This window comes from Rhipicephalus microplus, chromosome X (assembly GCF_043290135.1).
Source record: "Rhipicephalus microplus isolate Deutch F79 chromosome X, USDA_Rmic, whole genome shotgun sequence".
In the NCBI taxonomy this organism is placed as follows: Eukaryota; Metazoa; Arthropoda; class Arachnida; order Ixodida; family Ixodidae; genus Rhipicephalus; species Rhipicephalus microplus.
In genome coordinates this window covers 317,213,366-317,237,311 of record NC_134710.1, presented here as the reverse complement: position 1 = coordinate 317,237,311, position 23,946 = coordinate 317,213,366, and the positions used below count along the sequence as shown (strand labels likewise).

The window sequence follows — 23,946 nt, the reverse complement described above, 5'->3', positions numbered from 1 at the left end:
TACTTCAATGTTCTGCGTGTGAAGGCACTTCTGACCGATTATTAGTTACGAGCGTTGCATATTAGATATTTTAATTTGGTTTTAAAGGAAAAGTGCGTGCCCATCTGAATATTCAGCTGCAATCGATATGCATTTTCTGTGGTTTGACGTAGACAGGAGCCCCGTCGTGACGGTACATAGGTTATGTAAGGATAGTCGGAGTCAAAGAACACTTGCGGGGTGCGCACAATACGCCGACTGCAACCCTGCGTTGACTATTGTTCGTCACCCCTCTTATACCCATATCACATGGTCACCACTGAACTATGCTAAACTCCGTCAGCGTAAAGCTCCGCTAGGTAGTTCGAGAGAGATGGAGTTGTATCAGTGCACACGGCAACGACAAGGTTGCAGTAGTTGTCGCGAGGGGGTTCAGCCGGCACTGTTTGAGTTTCACAGAAGTATCCCAATTTCATCTCTAGGTGCTTTTTTGTGAATCTTCTTTATGCGGTTTTTACGAAAACCAAATATAATGCAGTTTTTACGAAAACCAAAAGGCAACAAAACATGAAAAATTATTTCAAATGAAAACACATTCGCTATTTGTAGCAATGCTTGCAGCGACGCTGGCCCCCTTGTGCCTAACGCTATGTTTCTTTACAATTGCGCTGTGCTCCCCGACTAGTTGGTTTTGTACCCCGTGTACCAAAGTTCTAGAGTTTCCTTCTCTCCTGAGCGCATCTCAAGTCACCCTTGAGTTAGGTCTAGTCCCATTACCCATTCCTGCAGTCGTCGAAGCAGGTAACAATGATGCAGCACTGTCAGTCATTCCTCTCCCGGGTCCACGCAAACACTGCGATGACAAGAATCGCACGCATGGACGATGCCCTCCACACCGCGCCAAAGAAACACACGTTATGACTGAGTACTGCCGCAAAATAACGTTTAATATTGCCAAAATGTATTTATTTTTGTCGCTGCAGCAATTCAGTACTAGAATTTTTTTTCTGACCTGCCGATACTGGGACCGGGAGTACTTCGTTCCGCTGCAAAAGAACCTCGTCAAACTTCCTTTGCGAAATGCTCCGTTTACCTTCATTTGCATAATGGTAGCCGTGTGACACGCACCACATCTCCCTTATCGTAACGACGAAGGAGCTAAACGGTGTTCGCGGGTGCCCGTGTGACAGGGGTTTTACTCTGTTAGCTGCTCCCGAGGTGGTCTTGATTGTGGACGCCAGGAGTGCTTTTCTTTTTTTTTTTCTTGGGGAGACACGTCATAGCACCCTCATCGTTTCATTCTTCACCGTCCGCGGGTCCTCCTATTTGAAAAGAGTGCGATCAGCATCAACGAAGCTTGAGGGAACGTAGTCTCAGCGTTGCCCTGCTGTGAGGAGGCGCTAGTTTCTTATAGTATTTAGGCGGGTGTTTCGGACTCACGGCAAATCGTTCTGTAGTAATGAAGCTAGCATTAATTATATGATGTGTAAGAACATTTAAGATTCAATGTCGGCATTGATTCGGTATGTGGGGTTTAACGTCCCAAATCACCATAGGATTATAAGACACGCCGTAGTGGAGGGCTCCGGAAATTTCGACCAACTGGGGTTCTTTACCGTGCACCCGAATCTGAGAACACGGGCCTACGGCATTTCCGCCTCCATCGGTAATACAGCCGCCGTAGCCGGGATTCAATTCCGTGACCTGCGGATCAGCAGCCGAGTACCTTATACCCCTGTCCCACGGCCGCCATCAAACTCTCTCCAAACTCCGTCAACGTAGATCTCCCCTAGGCCGCTCGACGGAGATGGAGTTGTGGCAGTGTCACACAGCAATAAAAAGGTTGTAATAGTTGTCGTGAGGGTGCTCTGCCAGCACTGTTGATTTTCGCAGAACTATCCTAATTCCATCTCTAGTTGCTTGTTTAGGGGCAATCCTCGTTATGCGGTTCAAAAAACACAAAATTACGTAGGTCTGAAGCAAAGATAGCAATAAAGGTTATTTTAAATGAAAATGCATTCGCTAAATGTAGCGATGCTGGCAGCGACGCTGGCCACCTTGTGCCTAACACTATGTTTGTGTACAATTGCGCTGAGCTCGACGACTAGTTGTTTTTCTAGCCCGTAAGTTACCCTTGTATTAGATCGGGTCGCATCACCCCTGTAGCCGTCGAAGCAGGTGACAATGATGCAACGCTGTCAGTCGTTCCTCCCATGGGCAAACGCAAGCACGGTGACGACAACAACCACACGCATGGACGAAACATTTTTAAATGGCAGCGCCCGACGAACGAGCCACAGTGTGGAGGGCATTGGTGTGGAGAGTAACTGCATTCTGGTGGGCCTATATATATGTAAAGAAACACACCTAATGAATGAGTACTGTAGCAAAAGAACGTTTGATATTGCGAAAATGCAATACTGTTCTCACTGCGGCAGTTTAGTACTCGACTAAGGCACGTTGCCGGGCTAGTTGGTTGGGATTCATCATTTTCACTGGTATAGCGCACCACGACAAGGACACACACAAAGGAGAGATTCACACACACACAGCGCTAACTTGCAACTAATGTTTTATTTGCGATCACACACGCTGTTTATACAACAGGAGACGGATAAAACATGGATAATGTCACGTCAAAAATACAGCACAGCCCATGCACGTGTCATCACTGATAGCGACAATCTACACTAGCTCGTCAAAGCGAAAATTCCAGATACTTCTTTTCTTTAGATGATAATGCTATGGAAGCCACACTCACACATTTTTCTTTCATTTTGTCTATTTCAAAAGCTTCAATAATTTCACGTGTGGTTCTGTCACGGGCCTTAAAGAGTATACGGGTGTTTTGGAACATAGGGACGCAACCGCACCTCTGACAGTGAAGGGCCAAATGACCACATACAGCTCTTTCTACATTGTACTTGTGCTCCTTTAGTCTTTCATTCACACACCTTCCAGATTGGCCTATGTATTCGCAACCGCAAGTCAAAGGAGTGCTATAGACAACACCACAACAACAATTCACAAATTTCTCCCGGTGCTTAATCTTACAAACCTGTTTCCCGCTACTCTCTGCATTGACCTTTTTGCACATTACTTGCAACTTTTCGGGAGCAGAATTAGTACTCGAATTTTTTTTTCTGACCTGCCGACACTGGGAACGGGAGTACCTCGTTCCGCTGCAAAAGATCGTCGAACGTCCTTTGTGAAATGCGCCGTTTACGTTCGTTTGCGTAAGGGTGGCCGCGTGACAAGGGCCGCATCTCCCTTGTCATAATGACGAGGGAGTTAAACGGTGTTCGCGGGTGCCCGTGTGACAGGGGTATAGCCACTAGACCGCCGTGGCGGGGCAATGTCGGCATTGCCAGACGCAAAAATGCAAATTACTGTAAAAAAGCCACAAACAAAGCTTCGCTGTCAGAGGCCCTTAAAATGCGTCTCCTTCGGAATGTTCACGGCCGAGTGTCTGACGTCAGCTTTTGTATTCATATACAACAGTCAAGAAAGGAGGTTATACTTCCCTCTATTGAAAAGGCCTACGTCTGCTGGTAGAATTTAGCCGGTCGCTTGAGCACGCTGAAATGCATGCACAGTGGTCACTGCGTTCTGTGGGTGGCTAAACTCCGCAATTAACGACCAAGCACTTGAGAAGCAGCCGTCAAACGTTCAGTTGATCACGTGGTACCACAGCCGTGACGCACCGAGCAAAAGTCATTGCGATGCCTGTCTGTCTGCAGCGAATTACATGACGTGATCACGTGGCCTGTCACACTTGGAATCATGTGGCTCTAGACCTTTCGAGGCGACGAATGACCTTGAGGACGTAGTGTATAATAGAGCTTTCGTTCTAAAAGCTTTCTACATTAGAAAAGCTCGTAGGGCCACTTTGAATACATCATTGAAGGCGACATTGGAACGGTGAGAAGCGCTTATGAGCAAACCTTCAACTGGCCCTGCAACACTTTTCCAAATAATCATTGAATGACCTCATTATTGGAGTTGATTGCCACACGAATGGACTACCACAATTTTTTTTCGAATCCGATGAATGCGAGCGCTGTTACAGGATTCTTTTCGAACTCTCAGCGCTTTCTTTCTCATTTCGTCCAAGGGAGCGCGTTAAATGTAGTTCTATAGAGCGTTGCCACATAGCTAGCATTGCCCCTAGCTGTGACGGCACCCAATGGCGGCACCCAACGCTATGACGGCATTCATTAGGGGTGGCCCTATGGCGGCACCCCTATTGGACGATTATTCAGCGGTTGGCAAAGCTGTACTATCACAAATATTAAGACTTTTTGCATTTACTGTCGTAGATGTAGGTCCACCCCATGGTTGTGTGGAATAATTTGTATATGTGATAAAGCTTATGCTTTCTGTATTTTCAAGAATGTCATGAATATTTATATAATGTAGAAGGTTGTTTTTGGTGTATTTTGGGGCTCCCTGAACAGATTTTTTAAATGGGCTTCTCGTAGCTGCACCGTTTCAACACCAATTGGAATTCATGTAACGTTTTATGTAACGACAGTTCTGCAAGAATCAGAAAGCTCCACTTTGGATGCTAGAGGTTATGCTGGAGGTGCTTACCCCAGGAATATTTTTTATAACCATGTAGGTAGCACCTGTTGGCAGTCCATGTAGTTGTAAAGAAAGCACTCAATAACGAATGGTGACGACGTAAAGCGCTGCGTCCAGTCAGAATTTCGTATTTTTCTCTGTCGCTTAAGCTGTTTTTACAAGCAGCTCAGATTTTTCTATGAAACCGAAGTCACTTCTGGGCAAGATGAAAGCGCATGCTTCGTGTGGCATAACCTAGTGAGTCGAGAACTGAGGCTTTGGCTCTTTAATGTGTGACATACAGTGAAGAGACGAAAGGGATCATTATATCTCCTTACGGCGCCAAATAGGGTGGCAGTCCCTGAAACAGGGAAATCCCTAATGGCTTTCAGACCTCTCGCGATGTGATAGAGTGCGGCACACAATATTTTTACGGAGACGCTGATATCAACAGCCGTATTAAACTACGTAGACGAATGATACAAACGTTCGATATCCAAGGCATCGGCTCAACAGGAAGATGACAACGTGAGGAATATTTTCTATAGCAGAAGCGGATTCTTCTGAGGTGACTTTGGTCGTTCGTAAACACATATACGTGCCAGTGCTGTAGCTCCTAATCATTAATATTAATATGTGGGGATTTACATCCTCAAACAAGGATATAATTATGTGACACGCCGTAGAGAGGCGTTCCGGAAATTTCAACAATCTGGTGTTCCTTAACGTGCACCGACAATTCTTGGTACACGGGCCTCTACCATTTTGCCTCCATCGAAATGCGACTAAGGCGACAAGGATCGAACCCGTGACCTTAGGTCAAACGCCGAGCACAGTAGCCCCTGTTTCACCTAGGCGGGCTAGCTCATAATCAATGCATGAGCATAAAACCGTCCTGAATGGAGCACATAGCCAATCATTTCTTAAAATATTACGTTGTACAGGATAACTCTGTGCACAAGATAACCCCGTGCACAAATTGCACAAGTTAGTGGACAAGAACGTACTTTGAGATCTAGCGTGTGGAGACTGAAGACAGCAGTCAAAAGCTCCACGTTATCCTTCTTGTTTTGCTCTTGATGTAGACGTTGTTGGCCAGTGCAGTTTTTAAATGACTTCCAAGCAGGGACGTAGGCAGAAATTTGTTTCGGCAAAGGCAGGTCTTTGATCTGAAAGGAGGACCATGCAGGCAAGTGTGGTCGTGTCACTATGAGCTCTGTATACCACGACGAAAAAAATTTTTCGAGGAAAGAGGGGGGCATCATGCAAGTGCCAGGTGTGCCACCTCCCCCCCGGCTACGCCATTATTGCATGGTCTTCTTGCTCCCAAGAAAAAAGTGGAAAAATGAAATGAATATATTTCGTTTTACGTTCTGAGACCATGATATTGTTATAAGGAACGCCGTAGTGAAAGAGTCCAAAAATTTTTAATGATTCGTTTTTTTAACGTGCACTCAAATCACACAGTACATGGGCCTCAACCATTTCGGCTACATCTAAATGCGAGTGCCGTGCCCTTCGGATCAGCAGCCGAGCACCGTAAGCGCTAAACCACTGCGGAGGACAAGGTGAAACAATTCAATGCACCTAGTTAGTGCCCGGAAGATATAATGGGAACACAGGTGGAACACATTTTCCACTTTTCATTTGCGCACCCGCATCGATCGTATTTAACACCGCGTGCTGATACTCAGAGCGACAGTTTGTATATTGTGTGGAACCTACGGTCACCTTAAAGCTCAAATATTGTGCGTAATGGGCAGCATAGTTTTGCGAGATTGGAAGTGTAATTGTGCCACGGCCACGTGGCATAGCTCTGAAAATACGCGGATACTCCCATATGGTTGGTGCCATGTCAGGGGCCCTGCAAATGAAGGCTCGAATCTCCCCCTCTGTGTTGATATCAGGCCACTCCAATATAGTTTGCATCACCTCTTTTGGCAATAAGCATGCTTTCACTCTGAAAAATCAGACATTTCAAACTAAAGTACAATTAATTTACTTGAGCGAACTGCACATGAGTGTTACAGGTTGTAGGAAGTAGCCTTAACTAACTATGCCGTGAGGCAAGCGTGCCTACGTGAATATAGATGTATATCCCTTACAGAATTCAGCTTTAGTTCAGATATGGGGTTACCCTCGGTCAGTCATCTGTTTCAGTGGGCTATATTGGCCTGACCGTAACGTGCATTACTGTGCCATTTGAGTAAAAGCGCTCAAGCTTCCCATTTAGCACGTGCTTTGAATGTCCTGTGCACTGTTATGTACTTGCTTACGAAGAGATGTTTCGAAACGCCTTGGAATAGAATGGTAAACGTTTTCCAGGTACCGCTGTGGCATAGGATATCTTCCTAGAGATATCAAAACTTGGAATGCTACTTGCCGGATGAATAGCAACGGGTCACTGTACTGGGAGATCGAGAAGTATGACTGCAGACGTGAGTAAAATGTAGAATGTGTTCTTCTTTTGCCATTTTCCCGCCTCGTATGCTGTGAGCTGTGCCGTGACCAAGGACTGAGGATGTTAAGGTCGAGAAACCCCCGTCGATACGGGCGTGCGTGGGTGAAAAGATATTGTCACAAATATAAATTTCGCCAATGAAGGCGATTACGTAGCAACGCTTTATGGCATAGAAAATGAAGTGGGCCACCGGATTCGCTGTGGCATGCCACCAGATGGAAGAAACACACGTGATTGGTTTTCTTGTCAACGAAAGTAGCAAATTATTTAAGTTGTCAGTCGTGAGATGTCGCTCGCATTGTATATCCTGTGCGGGCCCATTACTTTGCCTGGTTTCTGCAAATAGTGGAGTGACACTCCAAAAAAACCTGGCAGTAGCGAAGTCGAAGGGAGAATTTAATTTACTTCGTTATAGCAATCACTTAATTACAAATATTGTTTTCATCTTTCTCATTCATGTAATCAGGAAAAAACAAAGGATCCAGCTTAGACAAAGTCCTACATGCTTGAGCGTTGATAAGCAAATAAATTCGTTGTAGTCTTCTGCTAAGTACTTCTGAGAACCGTGTTCTCAAACTTATGCTAACTAGCAAGCTGCAATTACGAAATTTGGTCCAGTGAAGATGATGTAGAGAAAGGTGGGTGGACTTCAAAAAATTGTTCTCTAACATCTCCGCTCAGGTCTATAGGCTTTTCCGTATCTCATATATAGGTTATTTCTTAATCGATAGTGACCTCCGGAATCACTGAAATGGAAACTCTGATTCTCAATTATAGTTTTTACGGCGGAGCTCTTTAGGTTTCAGATTCTGCCAGCTGTCGTTTCAGAAAGGTCGGCGGAACCATGTCATGGAAAACGGGTATGTGCCAAGCACCTAGCATAACAAGGGAGGTGCGAGATGGAAACGAGAATCAGTAGGAATGAAGTAAAGGTGAAGAGGGACAAAAAGGATGGCGATTGGATAAAACGGGCGAGGGGATCACAGAGCTTCACTGAAGTGACAGCCATGTTCTAACCTTTCTTTTCACTGCACAGAATGCGGCTGCGCGCTTGTTCGCTGATACGACAGTGCAATCTAGATTCATAGATAAAGTAGCTAGTGAAATTGAAGAAGCAAATCTCATCAACAAAGCAGACGATGCATGTGTCGTGAAACCCTCGCTCACGTTACTTGTCGCAGAGTTAGACTTCTTGGGAGCGTGTTATTGCGACAATATCTGTCTGCTCATGGTTTTTTTTACACGTGTACATGAAATCCCACATATACATGTTTGTTGTTTCAAGGTGTATGGCGATATGCTCTGTTGCCACTGTTGCCTGCAGTACATCAACACCGTCATCGTGCGTGCTGTTGAAGTGATGCGACAAATACACTGTTTCCAGCGGCACGCAAACTGTGTGAGATCACTACTATTCGTTCGCGCATACAGACATAAAGAATAATTACATAAAGACGAAGAGAATGGAAGTGTTTTATTCGTCATTCAAGTAGAAACAATATGGCCCTTGTCGATCAGCAGCGTTACTTTGCATACCACCAACTATAAATGGGAAAATCTGTGGAAGACATCAGTGCTTAAACTTAGACCACATACTTAATTTTAAAGATGGTTGCATAAAATACCATAACGTTTTCTGAAACTGACCCAAGTATAATTGCTGCTAAAATTTTCTAAAAGGCGGTGACTTTCGGACACTGCAATATATACGCTTGTGGTCAAACGTGCAGGTTTCCCATTGTGCCACGGCGCCACCCATCATTGTGACGAAGCGTGAGGTACAAAGAAAAATGAATCCGTGTCATTTTTAATTAAATATAGAGTATTGTTTGTGCAATGTTCCTTCGAACATTATGCTACATGTTTGGGGCTAATTGCAGACATCAATTGGGCTTGTTGAGGTACACGCACAAAGGGTAGGCGAGCTTGCTTGAACGATATCCTTGGCCGGCGAAGTAACGCCTGCGTTTGTGTTCTTGCAGTGGTGTCATGCGGTCACCCAGGAGACATCCGCTGGGGTCGCCTTCTGGACGCGGTCTTCGTGTTCTCGAAGGAAGTGCGGTACGAGTGCAACAAAGGCTACAGGATGATCGGAAATGCCCAACTGTACTGTCAAACTGACGGCACCTGGAGTGGTGTGAAGCCTGAGTGTCAAAGTGAGTATGCCTACCACGCGCGAGAACTTGACTGACAACACCACGCCAGAATGGTAACGTGCATTCGCGGGTGAAAACTGCGGTCAGTACAGCAGATAAGCCAGTAAGATAGAAGTGTTTATTTGAATTGTCGACGTGCTTTAACTAATGAAGCGGCGCCCTTGCCTGCGCTCAGGGTGGCTGATACAAAACGGCACATGCTTCGCTGCTCCACCACTGTACCCGCACGACGTCACTTTATCACAAAAACATCTCGTACTTTGAAACTCTGACGTCGCTACAGTCCTCGTAGTGGCAGAATATTCACAATGTGGCGGGATCGTCTCATTTCAGTCACGTTATACTCGAATGTATTTAATCAAATTGACCATGCTATTTGCAATGCCCCGCAGTATTCCTATAATACATAGGTATTGCTAATACACGGAACAGTATTGCTCCGATTCATTCAGACGCGCAGGGGTAATAGTTATATGCTTTGCATTGATTTTAAAAGCAGAGCTTTTTAATCTTGGGAAAACTCCGAGCCGCATCCGCAAGAAATTACCATAATGTAAAGCAACTCCTTCCCTTTGTCCATTTCTTCATGTCCCACTCGAAGAACGCAGCACACATAAAGAAGGGATCACATTGGCAGCAAACACCAGTTAAGATTTCTGCACAGATGTAACCTCTCATTCGCGAATATTTTTAATGAATTGTCTGGATAAACCCAGTGGTACACTCCGGGGCCATACGTTTGAGCAGCGTCAGCGTATATCCGCAGGCATGCCCTTTTCGGCAGCCATGGTGGGGTTAGTGGCTTTATTGCATTAGCGTCTGAAATCATGTGGTATTTTTCTTTGAGTAAGCGAAAATTTCTATTCCAGCTTTCAGGGATCCAAGCTTGAACGACCACATCTTGGTTGATCATCAACCTTTTTGAATTCATTATGCAATATTACCAGTCCAAAATAGAGCTACAAGCTAATTAGCGTGCCACTATGTTCCTATGTTTTCCTACTATGTTTTTTCATCGTCCAACTTACAATTGAAAAACTCGGTGCAGCATGTGAAAGTGGTCAAAACGCGTCAAGCTTTGACCGCACGGGCACAAATTGATCTGATGACGCCAATGAGATTGTGTTTAGGTCAGTTTCGTGATGTTATTCGGCGTCGTTTTCACCGTTTGCGCAGGTATTAGCCTGTGAAAATTTAAATTAGCAATGTTCGAATTCTGTCTTGCTGATATTAGTGAATTCCCGTTGATATAAAATTTTTTTAAACGGGGAGATGAAAACAGGAATCACTCAGCTGGGGTGAAAATCTATAGAGCTCGCTTCTACTGAATTCACGCAAATGTGATCACATTAGAAGCGCTTTCAGCCCGGCGTCAACGCAAATCCGTTCAGCGTCGGTGGTACGTATACACCCATAAATGTGACCAACGTTACGACTAAAATATCAGCAAAGTGTCTCCAGCGGATCCTCGCTTTAAAGCATCTATGACTGCGTTCGAAGGGAGATGAGAATCAGTCGCTTATTTTTCAGCAATTTTTATTTTTTACTGTTACGGGTCTTCCACGAGGACGAAATTGTGCAGTGGGCACTTGTGGTATTGGCGACTGTAAGTGGCTCATGCTGTAGGGAACGTAGAATTGCGAAGTGAAATTATTCGTTGCGAAACATGACCTGATTGGCCCAGATGTCACTGAAGTTTTTGTTGCCTGTTGCAGTCGTGGATTGTGGACCTCTTGAAGGAATCCCCAACGGCACTGTTACACTACACAGCACTCAATACGGCTCCACGGCTGAGTTTACATGCGACTATGGCTTCAAAATTATAGGTACGAGCGCACGTACCTGTGAAGCTGATGGGCAGTGGACTGATGAATATCCACATTGTGAAGGTATGTGTCTATTTCATATAAGCTTTACGTGCTCCAATCAGTGCAGTTCGGGGCACCAACATCAAACTGGATGTTTGCCCTTGTTTTCGTGCAGTTTTTAACTAAATATTAAGATAAGTATAACACCAGTCAAAAGTATCCTTATGTGTTAGCTGTAATTACAATCAGTGTACTATTTCAAAGTACAGCAGCGCGGAAAATGGCACCCGGACGGAACATGACAGGGGTGAGCACTCGTCCTTGTCGCCTTGTTCCCAAGCGCGCGCACACAGACACGAACGAAAGTATACAGCTGAACTAGAATAGAAGGCGGATAGTAAGGAAAACACGAAATCCAGTTTGCAGATTGCCGTATTGTATAACAGCTCATCAAATCATTTCACGTTTATGAAATTAAACAGGTCTATTTTTACTTCTTTGCCGTATGAAGATTCATTTGATGATCACAGCTGGTTTTTGAGCAGCAGAGCGCTGTCTATTCTTTTCGCTACATTTTCAAGATTCTTTCATATTTCCGAAATTGAAGGTAGCAAACTTATTATATTCAGATATAGAAACGAAGTACGTCTTAAGGCATGTCTTATGATATACTGCCAGTGACTGCGGTACACACTTACCAGTCGTACTACTTACCAGACGGTACCAAACAGCTTTGTCCCGTGGCAGTGGCCTATAGTGCCTAAGGTACTCGGCTTTTGACCCGCGAGAGTCTCCTCAATTTGACCATCGTATTCCTCCGTCGTACAGAGCGTGGTGTTATTTGCGTAGAGGGTGTATCGCAAGCCGGGTATCGTGTCAAGTTCGGGAAGTAGTGACCTCATAGCGAGGTTGAAAAGAAAAAAAAGGGGACAAAACGGATCCTTGCGGAGTGCCGCGATCACCGAAAGTGATGAGCTTAGAACGGAGGCTACTCACTGAGAGTTCAACCGTTCGATCAGGTAAGAAAGCACGCATGTAGTTATATATGCGTTCCCCGGGTCGTAGTTTAGACAGACTGCCTAAAATGGTACTATGCATCACGTTGCCAAATGCTTTGTGAAGGCCCAGATCGAGCAAAGCCTTGGTACTATTGCCACTCCCAGGTCGTAGGAGATCGTGGTGCAACTGGATGGGCGCTTCCGAAGTGGATATGTGGGCCCTGAAGCCCAGTATCGTGGGGGAAGTAGGCGGTGCTCTTCCACGAAATTTTGCAAGCGACAGAGCACAACATGCTGCATTAGTTTGCCCAGGCAGAAGGTCAACGAGGTTGGGCCAAGATTCTCCATGTCAAGTTTCTTGCTCAGTTTTAGTATAAACGCGACCATCGCGTGTTTCCATTCTGGTGGTAAATGGCCGGACCTCCAGCACTCATTCAAATATTTAGTATTGGCCCCTACCGACTTTGAATTGAGGTGGCGCAGCGTCTTATTTGTCACCCCATCAGGACTGGGTGCCGATGTTGTGCGCAGTTTATGTAGTGCTACGCAAACCTCACTTTCCGAAATGTCGCCGTCCAACTGCTCGTTGGCGGTTCCAGTGTATTCGGGCAACTGCTCTGTGCCACTCTCTTTTTGACATGTGTGGACGTAGCGGCGGGTGATAAGATTCTCCAGCAGATCTTCGTCGGTACCCAGGTTTTGATGGACAGTTCGCGCAAGCTGTTTGCGTGCCGCCGACTTGGAGCTACCAGGGTTCAGTAGGTGTCGCAGAGGATGCCGTGTTTGCTTACAGCCCACCTGACCATTGAGGCTGCCGCAAAGTTGGCCCCACTGTTGGCGTGTTAGCACAGCGGATGCGAGAGTTAAACCACCGAGAAAGAGCCTAAAATGTTTCTCCTACAAAGGACGGCAACAGCAGCTTCGCGTGAGAAAGCAGAATCAAATTAGCCTATTTACTGTTAGTCCAGGTTGCAATTCGAAAAAGTGAAAAAGTGTGTGCCCAAGGCATAAACACCACCACTAGTTTGTACGCAGTGTCACCATTTGTAATAAGAGACGCCGCAGAATTTTGACTTGTTAGGCACGTGAACGCCAAAGCACGAACGGTGGCGCCAGCCCTTCCGTAGGCAGGAGTCGTGGGAGGGGCGTTACAGTTGAGCCACTGTACTGAAAGTGTGAGCGCTGCAATCGCTTTGACGTACAGGGTTGAATGACGTGATCTCGCTTCGCTCTGCTGAAGGAAAACTAGCCTTTGGATGCGTTTTTTATTGATTGATTGATTTGTGGGGTTTAACGTCCCAAAACCACCATAATTATGAAGACGCCGTAGTGGAGGGCTCCGAAAATTTTGATCACCTGGGGTTCTTTAACGTGCACCCAAATCTGAGTACACGGGCCTACAACATTTCCGCCTCCATCGGAAATGAAGCCGCCAAAACCGGGATTTGATCCCGCGACCTGCGGGTCAGTAGCCGAGTACCTTAGCCACTAGACCGCCGTGGCGGGGCATGCGGTTTTTTTTTTTTTTACCATGACTTCATGGCGTTTTCTTTTTTTAGCAGTGTTGTATTCCTCTAACACGGCGGCTGGATTGAAAAGCCAAACCCGTGCGAATTCTCATCCAGCGGCCGTGGCTCTTACTTTATGTGTGTGGAATTTTGCAGACAAACAGATAAATGTACAGACAGACATACCAAAATTTTTGCGTCGAAGTACTCCAAGACAAACTATCGTCTTTATTAATAAAAAAAGGCGACGCGACAGCAGCTGCGCGTAAGAGGGCGGTAGAGCAATACAACAACGTACGTCATAGGCATGTCTCCGCATGGTGACGCCACGGTATGTCCTAGCGCCCAATAAAGGAGGCCATCCATTGGCTTCTGGAGATTACCGCCAGAAGCCGCTCGTCTCACGCAGCATAGAGTTACTCTATATACAGAAACTCTAACGCAGCGCTGCCAGAATCCTATTCACCAATGTTTTCGCACGAAACACCAAGCAAATGTTTTATTCTGTTCACTCTCTCCAGACGGAAGACTATCGTCTCTTGACATTTGCAGTTTAGCATGCAGATACGGGCCCATTATTTTTTTCTTCGCAATCTGTTAAAATATACTTCACAACGTCATAACCGTGACAAAAATACGTCAGCGGAGCCGTGGTGGTCCCCGGCATAAAACACTTTCGGGTTAATATTTACGCACAAAGACCAACAAATTTGAGGCATTACGAATTGAGGCATTACTTTGCACGGAATATGCAATGAGCCAGAATGCACTGGATCGTTAGGAGCCGGGCTTGACGGTGGTACTTCTGATGCGAACAACGGGCTCATCACTGAATCAAGTTTGTTAGCTGCCGAATGTTCCTTGGTGGCCACAGAGGCCACTGAAGGCCTCAGTGATGGTGACGAAGGGCTGTGCTCGCAGTGTCTTGATGATACAGAAAGGTCATCTATATTTGACTTGGCACAGTCCCCGTGTTTGTTCCTCGCCATGACAGCTAACAGTGATGTAGTTCGAAATACTACCGACCCGACTGGCGAGAACCCCTGCATGAACAGCAGGTCAGAGCAGTGTGCTGAAGCACATTGTTGACGGAGCAGAGCAGGTGAAGTTAGCTTGCCAAAATGCGAGCTACGTAACTTTGACAAAGGTAACTCCATTGCACACGAGTCGAGTAAGCTGTCCGCCAGTCGAGGTATCAGCAATTTCAGTACAAACCATACCGATTGTGCGGACAATAAAGCCATTGAGCCCGTTATTCCATGTTCTGCTCGGACACTGATTCTAGCAGATATTGTAAAAGTGAGCACGACAAAATGTGCTAAAAAAGAGACACCGCAAGGGCAAGACAGAAGTAAAGAATGCAGGACAGCCCAGGGAAACACGAATTGACAAGCGGAAAACAACGCCACGAAGGATTTGTTTGCGCTTTGTGGCAATTGAGAATCGAGCGTGCTCCAAACTGCCCGATGGGTAGAAAGATGAGGCAGGCATTTGTTCGTGGAGCCAAGAAAAGCCAACCCCCATCCATGCTCGAAGCGCGTCCTGCTCGAAGCGCGTGGTGCATGGCGAAGCAGCGCCTTTAGGCCGAGCGACACGACGTGAGACCCGTTTTCGTAGAACGAGGCATAGATGAAGGCATGCCTTTGAGGTGCAGACTAACGGAAAAAAAAACGTTTGCGTAGTGGCCGTCCACTGTTTTGTCTGCCCTGGTTGCTTTGAACGGCTCCTCCAAAAAGCGCGACCACCTCGAGCGCGGATAAAGGTTATGTACATTGAAACGTCAGCGTAACCTTAAAGGCAAATGATTTATTTTTAAAACAATTTTCAGTTCTGTCTTTCGATTTTGGAGCTTTTGATAAATGTGGGGACAAATAACTTATTTATTCTATTGATTTTATTGTGTCGTCTGTGTGTTTGTAGACGTTGTTCCGTTCTTCCAACTGGCTATACCTTTAGTTAGGGAAGCTCTACTTTAGGGACATTGGTATTTTAATTAGTTGGTATTTTTTAAAGAGATTGGTTGGTCATATAATCGAAGTCCATCACGGCACACGTACGTGCTAAATATGACGTGGTGTGCTTGAAAGCTTCTTTTGTTTCCCAATGGGGCACATTAGTACAGCGGGGGGGAATGAAACTGCGCTCAAATGGGCATCCAGATTTTTTATTTGTTTTCCCTTCGATCGTTTCATAACGCCTCAATGATTGAGTCTTGTATACCGCTTAGTGCGAGTATTTTTGAAAATATGTGGCATCAAAGAATGAATACTCACGTGCCCTTACCTTTGGAGTGCGCGCTATTTTTGTCGTTTCTTTTGCAAGTGTGTGACCATGGCCTGGTGTGTGAGATATGACTTTCGTCATATATAGACGGTGAAGTGGTGTGCGCCTTGGATTCTGTGCGAGCGGTATCACCCATATCGGCGAAATAGTGCTTGAAAAAAAAACGCGTTGCTGGATGACCGGAATACCGAAAACTCGAACAGTGCACGTTTGTGACTTCCTTGAATATTACGCAGCAATATTCTTGAGTAGGGGGCTTCACCCGAAGTGTGTAACAGTAGGAATTACCGTCTTTTGCCATTCTTCGGAGCAGCGCAGTACCAACTGTACACTTGCAAGCAATTTTGTGTAATTCTTTATGCTGTGGCTGACCACGATGAAGAATTATGCCAGAAGCTCTTGTAATAACCACAATACCCTACAGTGGCTATCTGTCACAGTTGATAGGCGAACAGAGATTGTCATGGGTTGGAGCATTCGACGACTCACTCGTTGCTCAGTTCCCATTGCGCGCAACCTTGTTATTTCTTTGCTGTTATAAAACACTTTATTGCTCATATTATCGCGATTCCCTTCCCGACTTGAAGTCTGCCTGAGGCCAGTTTGCGAAGTTTCAACTTACCTGTGCAACTATAGAATCGTGCAACAGACACTTGTCCCCAGTAACGAGCTTCGTGTGAAAGGTCGTAGGTGCTTGTTGATAGATCGGGAGACCATGGATATCAAAATTAAGCTGCTATGGCTTCCACTTTACTTGAAAACTAGTCATGTGGCAGAGGCGTTTCAAGCTAATGACCTCGTAAAGTTCATAGAGAGAGAGAGACGTGAAGATGTGCTGGCACGGAGTACTGGATGACAACAAACTTCTATGTGGTCTTAGAGCTGAAAGATGGAGTCACTTAAAGCTCAATACTACACTTTAAGACCATTTTTTGGTCACCAATGCCTAGTGATTATTCGTGGTAGGCCTCCATCGTGTCTTCGCTGAACGCGAGTTCGACACGTTCGTCGACAGTGCAGAACAACGAGTTGCTTGCAGTGCCATCACTTCGGTCATTTGTCAGATGCTTGCGTGTCGACCTACGCAAGCAAGCTGCGTTCTGGCCACCCTAGCACAGAAGAGCCTCATTTGAACCATCTAATCGATGCTGCAGAGGTCGTTGATGCGTCCGAAAAAGCAGTGGATGGCACGAAAAAAAAATATGAACACTTGTTTATGTAGCCTATACAAAGCAGTGATAACAACGCTGCTAAAAGCACAAGTGATGACACCACAGAAAAAAAGCTGTCAGTGATTGTGGCTCCAAAAAACAAAAAAAGCCTCTTGATGAAGTTGTAGAAGAAGAGGTGATGTATAGCTCCCAGACAAGGAAACGTCATGCACCGGAGATTCATTGAGCAAGAGCAGCGGCGTCGGATGCAGTAGGAAACGCGTCTTCATGTGGACAACGTGTTGTGTCTTTCGGAAGCGGTGGAAGAACACGCTGCCTGTGTCAGCGGTCGCAAGAAGGTGCCACCAAAAAGTGCAAAAAAGGTAAAGCCACAAGTTTGCCTGTGGCTAAAAGTGATCGGCAAAAGCTTTATGTAAGCAAGATGGCTCTCTCGCTTACCTTCTCCCTATATGCAACGACACTGAACGTGCATGACTTAAGAAATGTAAGGCGTCAGCGGCAGTTAAACTGCGTGCTTAGGCAAGTGACGTTGCTCTTACAGCTGTGCAAGAAACCCAGACTTCACCAGCTCGAGGTGCCAGCTCTGCACCTGAACCTTTTTCAGAATATGATCGATACAGTAGTCATGCACGTGGTGCTTCCGCTGGATGCTTCTGATTAGATAGAAAGCAGCTGGGTCACTCTTTGGTATCACTGCATATTGATGGGAAGGCCGTTTCAATTGTTGTATCATCTCCTTTAATTCTCTCAACTGGAAGTTTGTTTGCGTCTACGCTCCCTAAAAATAGAATAAAAGAATACATTCTTCCTGTAGTTAGGTTCATTGCTGAACACTGATCGACATTTGGTTGCGTTAAAAGATTTTAATTGTATTTTGACTCTATGGATCACTCATGTTAAACAAATCGTAATGACACGAGTTCTGTTTTACTGCAACAATTATTGAATAACCATAATCTGAGAGATGTTGGAGAGTATGCGCCTACCTCAGTGAGGGTTACGCACTTTCAGGGCGTCTCTTATGCTCGGCTAGATCATGTTTATGTCTCTATAGGCCTATATATGGTCTCACATTCACAACTATGCTGTAAAACTTATATGTTTCACAGACCATTGTTTAGTGTGCATAACATGGGGTTCTAAAAATTTCGCAAGATTCCGCTAAACTGGGAATGACAGCTAAACATACAGCTATTTCATGAAGAGTGTCTTGTTAAAACAGTCAAAGACTTTCCTCATGAGGTAGCGCAGCATTGGCAGTTGACAATTTTAGCTCAATAAGAAATGTTCAAAGAAAAAGTTAAGAATGAAGGCGATTAGTGTCTCATGTGAGCTATCCCAAAGGAAGAAAGATTAAAAAATTGGCAGATCCCTCGTACAGTGGGAAACGATGATATGCCTGGCACGAATAAGGATGGTTGATACGTCCTTTGAAACTTTCAAATCAGCACAACGTTGCCAGGCGGATGGACGTAGTACACAGGAAACACATGTAGACACGGTTATGCGCACTCGCGTATCTGGATAAACTGCAAGTTTGTTGTTCATAGTGGCATAACAACGGCACCACTAACGTTTGCAATAGCAGCACCAGCAGTGTTAGGCATGAGAATTATGCCTACATGACTTCCATGTCATGATTAACATGTTTGCACCTGGGATGTGTGTTCGTCGTCCATCCACGCCGCGATATACCAAATTTGGTATATTTGAAGCTAGCAAAACGGTCGTGAGCGCGCTATGAGCTTAGCATGTTGTTATGTTTTACACGACATGCATATTATGATTATTATGTTTGTACGTGCCATTTACCTTCGTCATCCGTTCACGTCTCGTAATACCGAATTTGGTATAAGTGAAGCCAGCGAAACGGCCATGAGCACACTATGAAATAGTCATGTTTTACATGACACGTATATTATGATTATCAAGTTTGTACATGTAATTTACCTTCATCGTTCGTTCGCATCACGTAATACCAAATTTGGTATATGTAAAGCTAGCATAACGGCCACGAGCGCATCATGAGCGTGTCATGTAGTCATGTTCTTACATGACAGACATGCCATATTCTCTACGTTAGGACCTGTAACTTATGTTTGTCATGCTCTCATGTCCTACCATACCAGTTTTGCAATAGGTCATGTGAACGAAACCACTGCAAGAGAAGCAGGACCATGAAATGTTAATTATGACATTCCTGACATACATGTCAATTTTCACGGTATGACTGGTCACTTATACTCGTCATACAGTCGTGTTATGCCATATCGAATTCGGTACAGGTCTCATTAGCGAAACGGCCAGGAGATTAAATAGATAGATAAATAGATAGATACATAGATAAATGGATAGATAGATAGATAGATAGATAGATAGATAGATAGATAGATAGATAGATAGATAGATAGATAGATAGATAGATAGATAGATAGATAGATAGAGACAGACAGACAGACAGACAGACAGACAGACAGACAGACAGACAGACAGACAGACAGACAGACAGACAGACAGACAGACAGACAGATAGATAGATAGATAGATAGATAGATAGATAGATAGATAGATAGATAGATAGATAGATAGATAGATAGATAGATAGATAGATAGATAGATAGATAGATAGATAGATAGATAGATAGATAGATAGATAGATAGATAGATAGATAGATAGATAGATAGATAGATAGATAGATAGATAGATAGATACGCTTAAAAATGTGGAAGTTCGCTAAGAAGTGCTTCGCATTTAAAACGTTATACTCATGATTTACTTAATAAGTTGCAGGCTTTTGAAAGTGAAGAGCCAGGGCTGTACGGGGATGAAATAACTGTAATACACAAGCACACAGAGGAGCAATGATTCGTTCTCGTGTTCTAAGTTTCACAGAAGATGAACCCACAAAAAGAGCTGTTGCGGATGAGAAGCGATACGTTCTCTCCGAACAGCTATTGCAAACAGAGTGAAATGACCCCATGTGCACAGACACAAAGCGAATAACGGCCACCTTTGAGGATCAGTACTAAACCTTGTTCACCACGGCTGAGCTTACGGATCGCTATGAAGAAAAAGCTGACTGAATAATTGCTTTAATGCCATGTTTACTGGAGGATGATCCGCACAATATTAATGAATCAGTAACTAAGGAGAAAATTAGTATTGCAATTAGAACTTTGCAGAGAAACTGGGCTCCTGACCGAAATGGCCATTGCGCAAAATTTTGCATAACATTTTAAAAACTTCTCATTCCTTTCCTCGTGGCACTTTTCAACGAAGCCTATCACTGGTGAACTTAATTCTTCCTTTTATCAGGGCCATACTACTGTGATCCCGAAAAGTACCAACAGTGAAATATTAAATTAGTAACTGGTCAAAGGCCAATTTATCCATTTAACGTAGAATATAAAATATCTGCGAAAATCCTTATGAACAGGTCGCAAACAGTGATTACTAATTATGTAGCCAGCCATCAAACATGTGGTATGAGACGCCGTTCAATACAGACGAATATTCATGTAGCGCGATCAGTCCTTGAGTGTATTGACTAAAGCATGAATTAGGTAGCTCTTTTTCAGATTGACCTTTCCAAGGCTTCTGATAACGTAGGACATGATTTTATGTTTCGACTGCCAAAACATATTCAGTTAAGGGATGCACTGTACGATGCCATATCACTCTGTTATAAAAAGTCCACCACAAGATTAATAGAAATATTGTGAATGGTGTACATTCAGTTAAAATATAGGTAAATTTATCAGCACGCCATGGGTATCCGCTTTCACCATTACATTTTGCAGATTACTTGGAATCTCACTGTTTAAGTGTACTGCTCAATTCTGGTGTGTAATGATATAGATATGAAGCAGAGGAAATTAAATCTCTAGCCTACGTAGATGATATTGCCTTCTTGTGCGCGGATAAATCAAGTGTTCAGGAAGCAGTAAACACTACTATGCGTCTTTGTGAAATTTCCGGTGCTGACATAAATTTTGATAAAGCAGACAATTCTAGCTGGGTCCATGGGCTTTAACTGTCTAGGTTTTGCTAAATATTCATTGTAATGGAGCTAAAGTGGATTATATTGGTGTGCCTCTTGATAACCACCGTAACAGTCATCCTCACTAGACGTCCGCCTTATCCAATATCCGTCGAAAGGTGTTAACTTGGCACGGACGGGACCTTTTCATTTTTTCAAGGGGTAAAACATGCAACATCTTTCTTGCATAAAAGTTTTTCTACATTCTACAAGTATTGCACGACTCTCATATGCACATTCATACATCTTTTGCGTATATGCATAATCAGGCATATTCCGAATATATGCATATGAGTATGCATACTTATATGCATATTCAGGCATATTCAGGCAACTATTTACCCGATTTGTTCGACGTTCCTCATGCATGGGAAGCCATGCGAAGAGAAACCTTTTTCTTCTGCTTGAGAAGGGTGGGCTTAGTATTTGTGCGCTTGTTTGTACGAACACCGGCGATGCGACCTTTTTTACCTTAAGGATGTATGTCACTCATTTCTTCTGGCTGTTATCTGAAACCGTCTTGCTTACCACCTCCCTTTTCTTTTTGCCATAACAAGAGTCGCTGAAATCTTGCTCTTGTGGGGTTCCTTAAAAGAAATCGTTAAGACTATACAGTTTTTGAGAGCTAGGTTCACTAGATATACAAAACGACACTAACTGCTGCACTTTTCAGCAACCTTTTTCCTCAACCTGTTTACCTATAACCGTATTTATCTCGACCTGGTCAGAATGTGTTCAACCGCGTATATAAAATGTATATATCACAGCCGCGAAAACGTTTTCACCTCTACATTACTTTCAAAGACGTGGCTTTATAAAAAAAAGTCACAGCTTTGCCACAAAATTGAAGCAATGAACATGAAGCAACAAATCGGAAGGTCACGTGCAGAAGGCAAGCAGATCGAAACGTGCTCCGCATTTCTCACACAAAGGGCGCACGAAACGCACTCACAGGTACAGATTAACACAAATAAGCGTCTCAGTTGTTACTTCGCTGTGTCTGAAAAGCGTGCCCTTTTCGCAAACGGAGGCTGTGCAACGATGGCAGTGACCTTTGTGCTCCCGGTAACTACAACAGAATCGTTGCAATGAAACTGAAAGGCTAGCCAAGACGTACGATTCTCCCCACTAGAAAAGAAGTTTGCGAAATCAAGCATACAACCCCTTATTCTCTACGTGGGCCAAAGTACGCACGATAGATGAGAGCCGCCGCACGCTCACTGCACCGTCTTGCTGATAATGCTAAAAGCAATATAGTTCCCCCCTCAGATCCTTACCAACAGCGGTAATTGGTAGACATGAATAGCTTGCTGTTTGAACGTTAATGTAAGTACCTCTCGGTGGCTTCATGATTAACACCTCGCATTCATGTCGCGGAGGTCCAACGTTCGAACCCGCGCACCAGAGTATTTTTGGATTTTTTTTCTTTCTGGCGTTTTCATGTATATAGATACGTATACGTATACGGTGCGTGACATCGACGTCCACGTCAACGCCAGCGGCGAGATACAGCTGAGAGTGCCCATATAATTTATCACAATTAAAAGTACATACGAGCCCTGGTCTGTAAAATGCAGGTTGTGCAACGAACCTGGAACAATTGAGCATTGCTTTATTCATTGCCGTATTGCATGTCATTTCTAAGACATCCTTAAGAGAATAATAAAAAAAACTTCAATTACTCCTCAGTGTGCTGGTTCCTATTGTTCAAAAAGACCATCAACAATAAAGCGCTATACAGTTGTCACAGAACGAGCGCTCAAAAAGGGCGCGCCGCCAAATTCTCGCGACGAAGCGCCAGAGTGACGCCGCGAGGTCACCGATAAAAAAAAGAAAACAAACATCCAAAGACCCCCGGGCGCGCGCCTCTCCCCTCGGAAGCGTAGCTTCGCCGACGAACCTCCTCACCCCACATCGGCGGCCGAGCAAGCACTCGAAATTTCTCGATGGAAAGAGGCGTGGTGATGCCGGGTTGAGTCATCCATCGCGGACAGCCCTCGTATCGTCTCGACCTTTCCCCCAGCCTTCGCTGCGCATCGCGCCGACGAAATGATGAGAACTTTCTGGAATGTCGTGCGGAAGGTATTTAACCGAGCAGCGGAGATTAGAGATGAGGAGAAGATGGAAGTTAGCGCCAGAGCGCGTAGGGATTCTGCCGTGTAGTCGGCGAAGGTTTTGTCCGTAGAGACAAAGCAGGAGAAGAAGATGATTTCCACCTGAGGGGTGACGACTCGAGCTACAGGCAAGAGTGTGTGTTTACCGCTATCGAGCGAAGACGTGTGGCAACAGCTTCGTGTGTGAAGCCGACGTGCTTCCGGCGAAGAAGTTTGAAGCTTGGGGAGTGGCCAATTGAAGACGCGAGGTTTTGTGGAAGAAAAACTTCGGCGAGGTTTCCTGGAAGAGAAACTTCGGGGACAGCGGAACGACAACAACGCTGGACTTTGAGTGAGTGATTCTCGGAAGAGTATCATCCAGACTTTTGTTCCAAAAACTTCGGACAGAATAGGTTTTCTATCTCTTTTGTCTTTAAGTGTCTTGGTTGTTCAATGCATGCGACTGCATTGTAGTGCGTATTGTTGTCTGTGCCCGTTGTGTCGAGTGTGGCTGATTGTACTGTGTAGTACGTTGTTTGATTGGTGACATATTGTATGCAACTATTGTAAAGTGTGCATTCTTGTGTATTGTTTTCGATCTGCCATTATTGAGAATATAATTTTGTTTGTTTATCAACTCTCGGCTCTGACTTGTTCTTTGGGCCACAGCCGGCGTCCGCTGGCGCGCCAAAAAGGACCACTTCTAAATTGTCCACGCTTTCGTGGTGCGGTTCGGGGGGCCGATACTTCAGCCCTTGGAATTAGCCCGGCGATCGCCTCCCCAATCAACGGGACCTGTGACAACAGTTTCTTGATGTTATTGGGCCTTCATTCATTGCGGAGGAGCCGCATGATTAACCTACAAGCTGAGTCACCTCGTTCAAC

The 23,946-nt window shown here is 44.8% G+C and overlaps 1 protein-coding gene across 7 annotated transcripts in view; it reads left to right on the top strand.

Moving 5' to 3' along the window:
* Positions 1 to 23,946, top strand: part of LOC119162101 (sushi, von Willebrand factor type A, EGF and pentraxin domain-containing protein 1) — a 398,489-nt gene that overhangs the window by 108,644 nt on the left and 265,899 nt on the right. For all 7 annotated transcript variants that reach the window (XM_075879537.1, XM_075879536.1, XM_075879535.1 and 4 more), the window contains exons 3-5: positions 6,868 to 6,980; positions 8,986 to 9,159; positions 10,875 to 11,048. In XM_075879537.1, coding sequence (XP_075735652.1) covers positions 6,868 to 6,980; positions 8,986 to 9,159; positions 10,875 to 11,048 — 461 coding nt within the window. The remainder of the gene's footprint in view (positions 1 to 6,867; positions 6,981 to 8,985; positions 9,160 to 10,874; positions 11,049 to 23,946) is intronic.